The sequence below is a fragment of the Felis catus genome, chromosome B3 (assembly GCF_018350175.1).
Source record: "Felis catus isolate Fca126 chromosome B3, F.catus_Fca126_mat1.0, whole genome shotgun sequence".
NCBI lineage: Eukaryota > Metazoa > Chordata > Mammalia > Carnivora > Felidae > Felis > Felis catus.
In genome coordinates, this window is record NC_058373.1 from 118,325,277 (window position 1) to 118,341,838 (window position 16,562).

At 37.7% G+C, this 16,562-nt stretch overlaps 1 protein-coding gene across 11 annotated transcripts in view; it reads right to left on the bottom strand.

Annotated features, from left to right (window-relative positions):
- NUMB (NUMB endocytic adaptor protein) overlaps positions 1-16,562 on the bottom strand; it is a 203,872-nt gene that overhangs the window by 19,240 nt on the left and 168,070 nt on the right. For all 11 annotated transcript variants that reach the window (XM_019833261.2, XM_003987807.5, XM_019833257.3 and 8 more), the window contains 2 exons: positions 2,465-2,539; positions 11-151 (listed from right to left, as the gene is read on the bottom strand). In XM_019833261.2, coding sequence (XP_019688820.1) covers positions 11-151; positions 2,465-2,539 — 216 coding nt within the window. The remainder of the gene's footprint in view (positions 1-10; positions 152-2,464; positions 2,540-16,562) is intronic.

The following is a 16,562-nucleotide window of genomic DNA, read 5'->3' on the forward strand; positions in this document are numbered from 1 at the left end:
TTGGACTCACTGTGTCCTTGACAGCCATGAAGCAATGACAGATCCAGCGCCGAGTGGTGCCGTCACGACATATGTAAGAGAAGGCTCTATCAAAGTTCCTATCCGGAGCACAGAAAGAAACTTTTTCTATTGTCTGGTCAACTATGAGGTCCTAGAAAAAGGGAAGCACAAAGGAACAGAGGACTTATCAAGTTATTCAAGCTTCTCAGAATAAACACAGGATGTTCACTTCACAATAGAGTCTCCACAGCAAATGAATTGAGACTATGAAATAGCTAGATCTGAGGCCAGCAGCCTGAATACTAAGAATTTGACTTAGGAGAAATCCCAAGAGGCACTCTGCCCAGATGCCTCTCTCACTTCATCTTCTGTTCTAAAACATATGCTTGCTGCTTTTAGTTTTATCATGGTATATTCCATGCTCAATTTGATAATATATGTAAATCACTATATCTCATTTGATTCCTATAACTTATATTAACTTAGTGATCATTTAATTTTAACTATGACTTTTTTATATACTTGCTGAATGGCACTGTATACACACAGTATAAACATTACACAGAATGTTTTTTAAAATCTTGAGGCTCTGAGATTCTTCTATGTGATATTCCCAGTCTAGAATCCCTAGATGCTGAGGTGGGGCTGAAAGAGCTAAAACATAAAATCAAACAAAATAGTTTTTATAAAGCATCACCATAATGGCTCATTATGATTTTATTTTGCATAACGTGCTTACTATGAATTTCCTCTTTAGCAAAATGATTCTTCTTTTGGATTGTCTGTCATTTTTCTTATTGATATGTAGGAGTTCTTTATATATTCTAAATATGAGCCCTTTATAGACTATATGCACTGCAAAATTTCTTTTCCATTCCTGATGAGTCCAAGGGTGAAAAGCCACCAATTACTATTATCACTAAAGGTGGAAAAAGAACCAATTTAATACCAGTGCTACAAGTAGCCAGCAGGGGGCAAAATCACTTTCTAACTGGTATAAAACAATTTAAAAAATAGCCTCCATGTATAACACATTTCATCCAAAACATTAAAAAAAATACATAAGTTCTTAACAATAAGTTTAAATGATCATTGTTTTCAATAATAATGTACATTTAAGAGTACCACTTCTTGGGACGCCTGGGTGGCCCAGTCGGTTAAGTGTCCTACTTTGGCTCACATATTCCTTTTATGGCAAGCATATAAGAGCAGGGCAGAGGACTACAAAACAAATTTTAAGAGGGCAGTACATTTAAGCTTTCAAAGCTTTAAAAGATGTGTAGAGGGGCGCCTGGGTGGCGCAGTCAGTTGAGTGTCCAACTTCGGCTTGGGTCATCATCTCGCAGTTCGTGAGTCTGAGCCCCAAGCTGGGCTCTGTGCTGACAGCTCAGAGCCTGGAGCCTGCTTGCAATTCTGTGTCTCCCTCTCTCTGCCCCTCCCCCGCTTAAACTCTGTCTCTCAAAAATAAACATACATTAAAAAAAGGGTACCACTTCTCTTGAAATTAAAAAAAAAAAAAGCCTTAGATGGAAGGTCAAAAGAACTCATGCAGCTGTATTAAGTCACTTAAAATGTATCAGACAAATTACCCATCAAAATTGCTCTTTACCTGCAGACTCCCCCCCCAACCCTTCAATAATACATGATTTTTTTTTTTAGAAAAAATTGCCTTCATGTTAAAATTTCTCCAGGCTTTAGGTCTCTTAGGAAATTTTAATTAATGATTAAATGTGCTTATATAACACTTTTATGGTCTCTAAGGTCAGAGTCTATGTCTCTCTCTTTTCTTAATATAATTTATCATCAAAGTGGTTTCCATACAACACCCAGAGCTCATCCCAACAACTGCCCTCCTCAGTGCGCATCACCCACCTGCCCCTCTCTATGTCTTTATTCTTTATGCAGTAGGATCATTTTCTTTCAAATGATAAATGCCACTTATGATTTGAGATATTATGTAGATTCTAAGTAAATGTTAACCAAATAAGCCATTTACTAGTCCTTAAGATTTCACTTAAATTGGGTGTTTGGTTAAATGGCAGGTTAATCATTTCAAATATCACTTTCTAAGAATATAGTTCCCTTTATTAAGGAACAAGAAGAAACTTCAGGTGTGGTCTTTTTTTTTTTTTAATTTGGTAAAAGGTCCATCATCTTTTATACCAAATCTGTGGGGCTAAACATTTTCTTAAAATGTGTAAGAATGAAATCTTAACATTAAGTTCAAATGCTTACTACATAAACATGCTGTCATGTAGAGCAAAATACTGAGAGAATTGTATTTTTTATAAGGTAAATGAGTAACTAATTTCGTTTCCTGAACACTAGTATCTCAGAAGACTGTACTTTGGACAAAGTGGAAGGATAGAGTGAGTGCAGCAGCTTAATGGCATTATATCTGATCATTAGGGATAAAATTTAAAAAACATGAACAGTAACACATTAAAGCATATAAAATGTTTACCTTAGTTTTTTCATCCACAACTCTGAGTCCATCTGCTGATACCCACAGGACTGCCTTAACTGCTTTCTTTCCAGTCTTTTAAGAGAAACCAAAAAGGAAGGGGGGAGACACACAGATATATAATATTTAAAAAAAAAAGTCATCTTCAATAGAAAACACTGACTTCTGCCTTCCAAAAGTCACAAGTACAGATGGAGTCCGAGTTCAGGAGGGGTGCCCAAAGCCAGATACTCAAACCAAACTGCAGAAACATTCAGGAAAAAAACAAGCCAAAGCCATTATTGTAGAAACACAAGGCAAAACAATAAGATAAAATTAAGTAAGGGGGAAGGGACAGGTGGACTCAAAACCATGATATCACATTCCATAAAGGGCAAAGAATTCATAAGTAGATTCTTCACCCCTTTAAAAAATCAACCAAGAAAACCAAGAGTCAGGTAAATATTAATACATAAGGAGTTACACCACAAGTATCTTCTACAAACGTATTTACAGTAAAAAGCAATATACATAGGTCTAAATTGAGATGCTGACCTATCCTCTGACTCCAATGTGTACAGCAGAACCCTTGGTCATCTGAAATTTTCATGTTAAATACCCAAGAAGTCTTCATTATTTCTATAATAATCTTTAAAGACCATTATTTCTTCTCTCAGGATTAACACAGAACTGGTTTAGTTTTTAATTTGACATTAAATGCATGGAGACATTTTGGGGACATAGGAGGATTTAAAAAATTAAAAAAAATACTATTATTATTACATCAATTCTTTTTACTGGCTGAGAAAAGACTTCTTTTGGCACACAAGAATCATGTGAGAACAAGCTGATGTAGGATTTCTCTTGTGATGGAATGAAAATGAGACAGTGGGACTTTGTAATAGTAATTTAACAGCTTCCTGTCTTTTCAAATGCTCCAAGGATACAAGCAAAATAAAACGAACGCAAAATAAACGCTGAGAATAGGTGTTAGAACATCATTAAAAAGTATAAATTAAAAGGAAACTGGTAGTAAAAAGTTGCAGCAGCCTCTAGAAGGGACAGAAGAGGATAAAGAAATGTCTACCATTCTCCTCTGTATGTGTCCAAGCCCAGAGCTCCTCCATATGGAAGGCATGGCCTTATTTAAATGAACTGTGTGCTTTACTCTGGGCTCATCATCTCCACTATCACCACGCATCTGATAAGAGCCTAGCACATGCCAGGCAGCAGAAACACTTAAAAGTTTACAGCCCACTGAAAGGTGATGATTAAACAAAAAAATAAATAATATAGTAGGAAGTGTTATAGTAGAGCTGAAAAATGTATAATGATGTCAGCAACGAGGCATGGTCAAATCTATTTGTGGAATCAAGGAAGGTTATTCAAAGGAGAAGATCAAACTAGGTTCTGAAATAATTTCTCTAGATGCACAAGGTAGGGGTAAGGAGTCAGGGAAGTGACAGAGGTTGTGGACATGGCAGGCAAAAGAAACAGCAGCACAGGATATGGAAGCAAACATGGCAAGTCTGTGCTCTTTAAAAGCTTGAAAGTGGGATGGGTAAGCGAGGAGCAGTGGAAGATAAAGCATAGGAAAGGCCTAGCCATGGAGAGCCTTGTACACTTACTTAAGAATTCTATCTTAATTACATAGGCAATTAGGAGCTACTGACTGAATTTTTAAATGCATTTAAAAAATATCACTGTGGCAGCAGTATAGATGGGTTGGAAAGAGACTGAAAAGGAGGCTGAAAGACTACAACATGATTCCAGATGGCAGAAAATGAGGGTTAAGCTCTTTTCATTGAGATTGGGATATAGATGAGAAAGTTTTAAATGGAAAATATAAGAGAGAAATAGGAAGATCCCTCTCAGGTTCCTGACTTGGGTAATTAGGTAAAGACGGTACCACAAACTAAGAGAAAAGAAGAGATGCAAAAACAAGTTTGAGAGGGGAAGAACAGGATTTCAGTTTTAGACAAGCAAAGTTTGGGATGCCTATGCAATATCCAGGTAGAGACAAACAACAGGTTATTGGATATTTAGGTCTGAATCTCAGTAGAGAATTCTAAGATGGAATTTTAGTTTGGGAAATATCAATCATGGGAGTAAAAAGAGGGCCAAGACCTGGAGAGAATATCAATAATTAAATAATTGGGAGAAAATGAGTCTCTGAAGCATCAGAAAAAGAATAGCCAAAGGGACAGAAGAATGGAGAGACTAGGGTTATTGAAACTAAGTGAGAAGGGTTTCAAGAAACAGCAGGCGGTCCAAAATGTCAAGTGTTGCAAAGTGATTAAGCAAGAAAAGATGTGAAAAGTGTCCACTGGATTTAGCAATGAAGAAGTGATAGAGTGATAGAGTTGTAATGGTTAATTTTGTGTGTCAAATTGGCTATGCTATGATCACACAGTTTTTTGGTCAAACAGTAGTCTAGATGTTGCTTTGAAGATATTTTGTAGATGTGATTAATATTTACAAGCAACTGACTTTGGATAAAGGAGATTACCCTTGATAATATGGGTAGGACTCATCTAATCAGTTGAATACCTTAAGGGTTAAAAACAGGCTTCCCTGAGAAGAGATTTTGCCTCAAGTCTCTAATACAGAAATTCTGCCTGAGCATCCAGCCTGCTGGCTGGCCCTATACATTTCAGACTTGCCTGCCCCAATTCTTAAGCCCCTCCCTCTCTATATATGTATAGATATAGATATCTAAATATATACATATACATATATGTGTGTATACATGCACACAGAAAGAGAAAACAGACGGTGGTTCTGTTTTTCTGGAGGTCTTGACTAATACAGAAGTGGAAGTCAGACTAGGTTGGGTTGAGAAGTAAATGAAAGGCAAGAAGAATCTGTAAATATTAAATACTCTCTTCAAAAAACCTTTCCTAAGCTTTTGTACAGCAAAGGAAACCATGCACAAAATGAAAAGGCAACCTACTGAATGGGAGAAGATATTTACAAATTATATATCCAATAAGGGGTTAATATTCAAAATACTCAACACCAAAAAACCCTAAATAATCTGATTAAAAATGAGCAGAGGACCTGAATGGGCACTTTTCCAAAGAAGACATACAGATAGCCAACAGATGCATACACAGATGTTCAACATCACTATAGTAGCAAGGAAATACAAATCAGAACTACAATGAGATATCACTTCAGACCTGTCAGAATGGCTAGAATAAAAAAGACAAAAAAATAACAAGTGCTGGCGAGGATGTGGAGAAAAGGAAACCCTCATGTACTGTTGCGGGAATGTAAACTGATGCAGCCATTGAAAAAATTAAATAGAAATACCATATGATCCAGTAATTCCACTACTGGGTATTTACCCAAAGAAAATGAAAACACTAATTTGTAAAGATATATGCACCCATGTATTTATTGCAGCATTATTTACATCAGCCAAGATATGGAAGCAACCCCAGCGTCCATCGATAGATGAATGGATAAAGAAGGGTAAAGCACACACACAATGGAATATAAAAAAGAACGAGATCCTATCATTTGTGACAACATGGATGGACCTAGAGGGTATTATGCTAAGTGAAATAAGTCAGATAGAGAAAGACAAATATCATATGATTTCACTTGTAGGTAGAATCTAAAAAACAAACAAAACCCCCCAGCAGAAACAGATCCATAAATACAGAGAACACACTGATGAGAGAGGGGAAGGGGGGAGGAATGGACTAAATAGGTCAATGGGAGTGGGATATACAGGTTTCCAGTTATGGAATGAATCAGTCATAATGACAAATATAGTCAACGGTACTGTAATAGCATTGTAGTGACAGATGGAAGCTACACTTGTGGTGAGCATAGCATAATGTATAGACTTGTTGCATCTCTATGTTGTACACCTGAAACTAATGTAACATTGTGTGTCCACTATACTTCAATAAAACACAATTTAAAAGTTGACAAAAAAGATAAAAAATAGGTGCTGGGACCCAGTATCCACATAGTAGCAGGTGCCTTTACAGAAGAGGTCTGAGTGGGGCTCGGACAGTCACCCTAAGCTTTTGCACCATGGATTTGCTCCATGAGGGCAGGGATTTTTTCCATCTTTATTATTTACTGTTGTAACCTCAGAGCTTAGAACAATGCCTGACACAGTACAGGAGTTTAAGAAATATCTGCTGGGAGTGCCTGGGTGGCTCAGCTGGTTAAGTGTCCAACTTTGGCTTAGGTTGTGATCTCACGGTTTGTTGGTTTGAGCCCCACATTGGCTCTGTGCTGGCAGCTCAGAGCCTGGAGCCTGCTTTGGATTCTATGTCTCCCCCTCTCTCTGCCCCACTCCCGCTCACACTCTGTCTCTCTCAAAAATAAACATTAGGAAAAAAAAAAAAAAAGAAATATCTGCTGAAGGAATAAAGTTGCTAAATATCTCCTAAAGGGAATAAGGGAAAGTTGATCAGTAACACAGAAGACTGACAAATGACAGTGAAAATCCTGTGTAAGAAATTTAAATTTGCAGCTTTATCAGTCCACTGATTGTTCAACTGTAGTCTGCAGTGTTCAGCATCTGAGTCAACAGATAGGACTACTTCCAGGTTGGGAGACTGAAAGCAGAAAAAAAATCAAAGGTCATTATTTAAGTAATCTCTACACCTAACGTGGGGCTCAGACTCATGATCCCGAGAACAAGAGTTGCATGTTCCTCTGACTGAGCCAGCCAGGTGCCCCTCAAAGGTCATTTTAGAATGGGATTGTTCCTCATTTAGTCTCCTTACCATATGTAGCAAAATATAACATTTTCTTGGCCCAATTACACTGTTATGAAAACATCTCTGCTTTTTGAGGTATGCCTATATAATAAATTTTATGGTATTGTACTAATATATCACTGAGGCACTGTATTTATCATATTCCATGGCCTTTGATCTTCTAAATAGGGGAAGAAAACATAGTATGAGTTCTTGTATTTGTTCCCACATTTGGGTGCCGATTCTTGGATACATATAGTTACTTCAATCAGATGTTGAGATATTAACACTCAAAGACACCTGTAGCTGAATTTAAGTCCAGACTTCATCATACATATTCTATGGTAGCAATGCTCCTGTAGTATTTGTGCATTTTATAGTCTTCCATTCTGATAATATAAACTAAGATCGCCAAGCACTTTTCAGAAAATGATAAAAGTCATAGAAGATCAAAGTTTTTGCTTTTATGTGCCCTAAAAATGTCTATTCAAGCCAATATCCTAGGAGGGAAGGTCAAAGTTAGCTAACCGAAAGACTGAAATACAAAGATAACCCAGAGCAAGTATGAAATACAGAATTTAGGTACATCTTAGTGATGCAAACACCCCTTAAAAAAAGACTACATAATACTTCATTACCATTGTTCCAAAACTATTTTTTAAATAATTTCAAAGTTATAGGTAGTTCACATTGATTAGTCACTTATGAAAAACATGGTTTTACAACAAAAAGAAAATTGCTTATTCTTCAAGGAAAGAAGATGCGTTTAATAACATGGACGGAACTTAAGTAACTTCATATTTAAACTGGTAAAATCTGAGAAGATCACACTAACCTATGAGTGAAACATGACAAATGTCAAGTATAACTGAGCTAGAAACCATGCAACTCTCTATAAGTCCAACTTAGAATTTTAAAATTAACATCTGCCATAAGCACTTTTTTATATAGGTAGACATAAGCCAATACAGAAATTAAACAGACTCTGATATTAAGAGAAAATGATAGCAGTTAGTGGATCTATTACAAATTATTGAATTAAGAAACTTGTACTGCAAGTAAGAGAAATGCACAGGTAATGTTCAAATGAAAATAGAAGCGAAGAAACAAAATGATTGCAAAACTGACACAGAAATAGTAACTTTAGCTAAGTATATTAAAAGATCACTTTCCCCTAAATATAAAAGCTACTCACAATAAAAGGCAATTGAAATAACTAATTACAACAAAGAACTGTTATCTACCTACCTATCTCCAAAGATTGTTTGCTTGTTTTTAAAAAGTAGACATCACTTAAAGAAAGAAAAAGGATGATGATCACATATTGGTGATAGTCTTGGTAGGCATATCCTTAGGGTTGCTCTTTAATTTTACATATTGGTATTACCTAGGGAAGTACTTCAGACTTCCAGTTGGAGAAATACGTTTTTAAACTGTTTAAATCAGAGATTGGCAAACTTTCTGTGAGGGACAAGATGTCAAATATTTAAAGCTTTGCAGGTTATAGAGTCTATGCCACAACTAATTAACTCTGCTACTGTAGTGGAAAAGCAGCCACAGACAATATGTAAACAAATGGGCATAGCTTTGTTCCCGTAAAGCTTTATTTATAAAAACAGTGGGCCATAGTTTGCCAACCTCTGATGTAAATCATCATAATCCCTGAAAAGTAACCACTAATTAAATCTTTTTGGAAAGACAATATTGAAATATTACACTCATTTGGAATTATATCTCTGAATTATCCTTATTCTTTTTCTTCCCTTTCTTTCCCTTCTCCCTTCCCTTCCCTTTTCTTTCTTTCTTTTCTTTCCTTTTTCCTTCCCTATCTTTCCCTTCTCCTTTCCTTCTTTCTTTTACAAATGTGCTTATATGCTATCTATTGTTTTAAATTGCAACTCAGATCTCAGTGCGGCCCAACTCCAAAGTTCTGATTCCCAAAATCACCAATGAGATAAAAACGTGCAATTAATCAACATAAATAGAAGTGATATTTGCAGGCAAGACAATTCTGCTAGATGTATGATAGTAGATTAGAACAAAAAGGTTAAACAGCTGTTCTAATGTTTAAGCCAAAGCAAATAAATGCTGTAAAGACACACAGGAAGCATAATTTGGCATAAATGAAATGTTAAGAAGCAACTGCAGTAAACAGACCACTTTGGGCAGGAAAGGCAGAGCAAGTCACTCTTTCTGAGCAAAAGTAACTTGCCACTCTATTGTGCAACGTTCTTTCTCTACAAACCAAAATGATCTTCGAGTGTACCCCAACATGTAAAGAATCACTGGTCAGTCTTTCTGTCACACCTACACACAGAGATAACCCAGTCATTACAGAGTAATGACATGCTAACAGGAAACTATAACATGGTATGCCTTGTAATAAATGAGTAAGAAGCTTTTGTTTCACAGAAAAATGGGCTTCGTTTTTTTTTTTTTAATCTGAGAAAGACCTTAAAATGATATTTGAATTTACGAACAGAACTGTAAAAGGAACAAATTTTGTCTTATAATTCCAAGATACAGTGAATATTCCCTAAAGGACAAAATGGCAAAGGGAAAGAAACACAACGTTCACCAGTATTTGAGGCTGGCATTATCTCTAATGGCTGTTTCACTAACACTACAGTAACCCTCTAATCTGGGACATTAAGTTACACTATATTTCCTGCATTATAAGTGAGAGGAGCCTTTAAAGGTAGCAAACAGCATGAAGGTTGAAACAAACAGCAAAGAAAGATTTCTGGAGGCAGTTCAGCTCTTCCAGTTTGCTAAGTCACTTTTAATTGTCAGAAGGGGGGAACCTAGGGGTTATTCTAACACTATGAAGATTCCACAGGTATCTCAAATTCAACCTGTCTAAAACCAAATTCATCATGCCCCTTCTCACAATGAACAATTCCCCGATGCTTGGTCAACCATACCCAAAGCGTGGGGCATCTGTTTCCTTCTGCATATCCCTAGCTTGAATGAATGAGTGAGTAGGAGAGCATGTTTCTCTCTCATCCCAGTGGTCCTGTGAATGCTGTTCCTTCTGTCGGAAATGCCTTTCTCCTCTTAGTTTAACTGGAAGTCATTATTTTACATCTCAGCCTTAGGTGTCACCTCCTCCTAGAAGCCTTCATCACACTCTCACATTCAATCTTCCTCTCTGCTCTAGTAATACCTGTTTCTGTCACATAATTGGGAACCATTTCTTTACCTGATTCCTTCCACTACAGGTTGAACTTGAAAGCAGTGCATTTGTCATTCATTCATTTATTCATTCACTAATTCAAATATTTTGGAGCAGGTCCTATGGATCACATACTATTTTAGGCATTAAAGATTCAGCAGTGAACAAACTAAGTGAAGATTTCAGTCTTTTTTTTTTTTTAATTTTTTTTCCCACGTTTTTATTTATTTTTGGGACAGAGAGAGACAGAGCATGAACGGGGGAGGGGCAGAGAGAGAGGGAGACACAGAATCGGAAACAGGCTCCAGGCTCCGAGCCATCAGCCCAGAGCCTGACGCGGGGCTCGAACTCATGGACCGCGAGATCGTGACCTGGCTGAAGTTGGACGCTTAACCGACTGCGCCACGCAGGCACCCCTGAAGATTTCAGTCTTAAGAGAGCTTATGTTTTAGCGAAGAAAAGACAAATAAATAAACTGTATGGTATGGCAAATGGTGATAAGCCCTATCAGAGAAAAATAAAGCAAAGAGGAAGAACGCAAAGTATGTGTATATAGAGGAAGGTGGTATTTGGAATTTAAAATGAGGTTCTCAGTGAATGCCTCACTGAGAATGGGACTTTTGAAGAAGGAATGGAAAGAGATGAAGTGAGCCATGCATATATCTGGATGATGTGTATTCCAGAATAGAGGTTACAGCAAGTGCAAAGGTCCTGAAGCGGAAGCATAGCTAGTGGGTTCAAGGAATATCCAAGAAGCTAGGGTGGATGGAACTGAGGGAGAGTAGAAGATAGGAGAAGGGACAGTGGGAATTCATGTACCATGGCCTAGAAGGCCTAAAAGACTCTGGCTTTTATTCTGAGTAGGGCAAAAAGCTACTGGAGGATCTGGGGCAGTGGAACAACACAATGAGCCCTCTGTCTTAAAAAGATCACTCAGGCTGATATCTTGCGAACAGATGGTAAGGGGAACAACAATGAAAGCAGAAGTAGAACACCACTGCAATGACTCAGGTGAGAGAAGATGGCTTGGATCAGGGCAGCAGTGCAGAGGTAATGAGACAGAAACTGTTGATGGAATAGATATAGGGTACAACAGAAAGAGAGGAGTAAAGATTAGATCCAGGATTTTTAGGCAGAGCACAGGTACAGAGTTGTTGTATAGTGAGATGGGGAAGATTAGGGGAAAGTAGTTTGGGAGGAAAAGATTAGGAATTAGGTCTGTGACACGGGAGTATGAAATGCCTCATATAAAGTGTTTGATGATGATGATGATGATGATGATAACAATACCTAACAGTTGCCCACTATCGCAGGCTGTTTTGTGCACTTTGCTAATATTTACTTATTTAATTTTCACAATAATCACATGAGGTTGGTATTATTATTATTTTTTTTTTATAGAGGGGAAACTGAGATACAGAATAGTTAAGAACCTTTCCCAAGGTCACAAAGCTAGTAAGTGGCTGAGCCAAGATTAAATGCAAGAACCTGACTCTTCAGAGTCTGTGCCCTAGCCCCTATGCTATATTGCTTCTATGATGGAAACACCACTATGAAGTCAAGAGGCAATGTCAAGATAGAAATTTCAGTCATTGGCACAGAGATGGTATTTAAATCCATGACACTGGATGAGATCATCAAGGGAGAGGTGTAGGCAGAGAAGACTCCACAGACTGGGAAGTAGGCAGCAACATGAGGGAAAACCAAGAGCAGGATCCCTGAACTCCAGATGAACTGTGTTTTATAGGAGGGGAGGAATGGACTAAGAGATCTGCTGATAGGTCAGGTAAGGGGGTAGGTAGGACCTTTAGAATAATGATACAGAAAAAAACTTGACAAGAACAGCTTTGGTGGAGTGGTGAAGGTAAAAAGACTGATTAAATAGGTTTAACAGAGGAAGGGAGAGCAGAAACTGAAGGCACCAAGAAGAAACATTTTTTAAATAAAGATGATTTGTTTTGATCCACTATAAGAAAGAAAAACTGATATGGAAAAGAGTGTGGGGAGCATTGCTGGAGTAATAAAGAACTGGAATAACAAGAATCTAGTGGAGGAGATGGTCTCGGCTAGGAGCTCATACAGTTCATCTCCTGAATAGGAGGGAAAACAGAGCATATGGGCATGGATGTAGGTAGGTGAGTAGATGCGGTGCCAGCGCATGCTAGAATTTTCTTCTGATTGATTCTATTTTTTCAGTGACGTAAGAAGCAAGGTCATCAGCTGAAAGAGAACAGAGTAAGAAATTCTGGAGGCTTAAGGAAAAAAGAAGTGTCAAATAGTTACCTAAAAATGAGAAAGTAAGAGCTAAAAAAAAAAAAAAAAAAGATTGTCTTGCTCATCTTTATATCTAGATAGCCTAGCATACTCCCTAGTATGTTTTACACAGTGTGATTTGAGCTCAAGAACCACTGTGTTTTCATGAATACAAATTAAAAAAGATGATTCCAAAAGTTGATGAATTTGTTTGTAATCTAGAAGAGGTCAGTGTTTGACACATTAGTTGATCATGTTATAGGAATTAATGAAACCAAGGATAATTGGAAATCTTCTGATAACTCTTGAGATTGTCTTTTTTTTTTTCCTTCAGAAATTTGTTACAATGGACTTCAAAAGGGGAAAAAAAAACCCCAAATCATAAAAGGTGCATCTAATAAAATACAAAAGAAGGTAAAATTTACATAAGGGCATGGGAATTTAAAAAACAGGAAAACAAGGAAAGAGGCAGCAGATATTCCCTCTCTCTTAAAGAAAAGGATCCAGAATGAAGGTAAGCAGTAAGTATGATTTGTTACAGAGAAGAAAATCTGGGAAATCTAAAACAGAATGTAGATGTTGAGTACACTGACTTGAAGAGTAGTCATAAATACCACAAAATGTTTTCTCTCAACAATTAGGACTGAAAGTAATATAACCACATATTACTCTTCAACCATGCATTCTCTAAAAGACACAACCATTTCTAATTATGCCATTTAACAACTGAAAAAGCAAAAGAACATGAAAAGATATATTTGGCAGGACATTAACAGGATCTGCTAAGAACAGATATAGTATTTTTGGTGATTTTTACACAGTTAGAAGTGCCCTCCCCTCTCCGAATTCAAAGTGACATAATAGCCCAAGGAGGAGTTCATAAACTCAAATATCTATGGGGAGGAGTTCATAAACTCAAATATCTACAGGGTTAAAAGCAGAAAACAAATGAGTGAAGCAGGCTGAGTGCAAGGACATTAGGGAGTTGCAGGGATTATGGCAAATAGGCAACCAAAGGGTACACTGGCTACTCAACTCAAGCCACTGCTGCCACATAGAAAGCATTGTTTTACGAGATCTTCCAATTCTTAAGATATTCTAAGTTTCATGTGAAAACTCTCATGTTTGACATTTTGGCAACTAATTCAAATTTATAAACTGTGCAAGGCATACAATGCATGTTTGTGGGAAACATTCAGGCCCTTGTGCTATCTAGCGTACTTCTGAGAGAACATCAATATGGAGTAGGTGAAAAACTCTGCACCAAGTTTCAGAAAACCTTGGTTTCAGGGTAGGCACTGCTCTTTACTACTAACTGGGTGACTTCTTTGAGCTTGGTTGTAAAATGTAGTTTCATGAACTATCCTAATTCCTTGAGTGGTTGTGAACAGTAAATAAGAAATTAGGTCAAAGCATATCACAAACTATAAAGCTCTATATGAATATAAGCAAATCGCTTTGAGATAATGGAAAATATATACTGGTCTCTGCTCCTGGTTCTGGGCACAAAGCTTCTGCAACCCTTGTAACTTCCTAATTTCCCAAGTGATAAGAGCACTGTGAGCATCTCTTGTTCTGATATTTGGTCTGTGACTCCATCCCTGACACGGAACTCCTAAAACCCTTGTAAATTCCTAAGAGATAAGGACACTGATAAGGAGCATCTTTTGTTCAATGAGGCAACTTTGGGTAGGCTCCTAGATAAGGGCTGATCAGCAGAAAGAACAAGCCATGATGAGAAGCTTGTTCAGCCTCACCTCAGATCCATCCTCCAGGGAAGGAAAGCGGTTAGAAATCATTAATAATTGATCACGCCTATGTGAGGAAGCCTCCATAAAACCCCAATAGTACAAGGTTCAGACAGCGTCCAGGTTGGCAAACGCATCGTACTAGGAGAGTGACACACTCCATCTCCACAGGGATAGAAGCTCCCAGAACCCTCCCAGACCTCACACTGTGTAGCTCTTCTTCTGTTTCTTTTATCGTATCTTTTAATAAACTAGTAAACATAATTAAGTATACCCCTAAATTCTATGAGCTGTTCTAGCAAATTAAACCAGAGGAGGGAATTGTGGGAACCTCCAGTTTTTAGCCAAACTGGACAGAAGTTGTAGGTAACGTTGGGACTTACTACTTGTGACTGGCATTGGAAGTAGGGTAGGGGAAGTCTTGTGGGACTGAGCCCTTAAGGTGTGGGATCAGACACTATCTCCAGGTAGACAGTGTTAGAACTGAGCTAAAGTGTGGAATAACCAGCTGAGGTTGCAAAAAATCGGTTGGTGTGGGAGAAAAAAAAAATCTCTACATATTTGGGGACCAGAAATGAATATTTTATGTGAGTAGTAAAGGAAATTCATAGAAGAGAGACTCACAGGAGGTAGACTGACTGGAATTTTTCTAATACAATAGCCTAAGAACATTTCATATCTCTGTATTCAATCAGTTCCTCATAAAATGGGAATATAGTTTACCTAGCTCAGAGGTTCCTCAAATATATTAAAATTATAAAATCCTTTTCAATCAAATGTTAAGTGCCATGTAATCACTTGGGTTAATCAAGTATTTATTTGGTACGGCCAAATACACTAATGAAGCTGTATGCAGTACATCCTAAAAAGTTGAGTACATTCTTGGCTCTCCTAACAATGGTGAGCAATTTAATGTAGCTAGTTTGGAAAATGGTTCTCGGGGTTTTTTTCCTTCTTTCTAAAGACGTGTGTAAGCTTGGGGCGCCTTGGTGGTTCAGTCGGTTAAGCGTCTGACTTCGGCTCAGGTAATGACCTCGAGTCCCACATTGGACTCTCTGCTGTCCGCGCAGAGCCTGCTTCAGACCCTCTGTCTACCTCTCTGCCCCTCTCCCACACGTGCCTGTGTTCTTTCTCAAAAAAACAAAACAAAAAGACCCAAGAGGCATATAAGCTTACAATGAGCTAATAATACAGTAACAGACTCAGGTTTATCTGTTCCCTATTGCAAAAGCTTGTGGAGACACTGCTTCCATTAACTGGTGATGCAGGAATAGGGAAGTGACCCATTGGTCAGGTTCAGGAAACAACGTAGGAAAAAGAGGAAGCAATCCTCCTGGCGATGATCTATAAATCCCGATTCAGGGCTAATAATCCTTTCATCTACCTACTTTTATGCAAATGTGCTTGGTGGACACCCCTCTTCCTAACTTGTTTTCTTTATCTTCGACCACTAAACCATACATGACATGAAGGCTAAGAAAGTGTCAAAATTTATGAGAAACTGTACTGGATTAAAAACTCAATAGTTAAAAATATTGTAGTAGCATTGTATGGTTACAGAAGATAACTACCTTTATCACAGTGTCTCAAAATATAATTAACTATAAAATCACTATACACCTGAAACTAACATGCTATATATGTGAACTATACTTTAATTAAAAAAAAAACAAAAAAACAAACAAACAAAAAAAAACCCCAAAAACCTACCAGGATGCCTGGGTGGCTCGGTCGGTTAGGTGTCCGACTTCAGCTCAGGTCATGATCTCACACTTTGTGGGTTCAGGCCCTGCGTCGGGCTCTGTGCTGACAGCTCAGAGCCTGGAGCCTGCTTCGGATTCTGTGTCTCCCTCTCTCTCTGCCCTTCCCTTGCTCATACTGTGTCTCTCTATCTCTCTCAAAGGTAAATAAGCAATAAAAAACAAAAACAAAAACAACCCCCCAAAACAAAAAACCTATCATATACCGTTCGATGAGATTCTTCATTTTCAGCTTTCATTAAGTCACAACTGACCTGGCAAACTTGACAAACCAAGTCTCTTCCGCCAGGCAATTTCTTGTAGATTAGTGTGCACGTGGGTTGAGTAATGGCAATTTGAAAGATTTAAAAGGCTCCAAATTAAAGTTTTTCATTTAAAAGCACATTTCTGCTGAGATTATGGGTAATGCTTCTTCCCCGTTGGTTTTTATAATATTTTAAATGACTTACTATAACA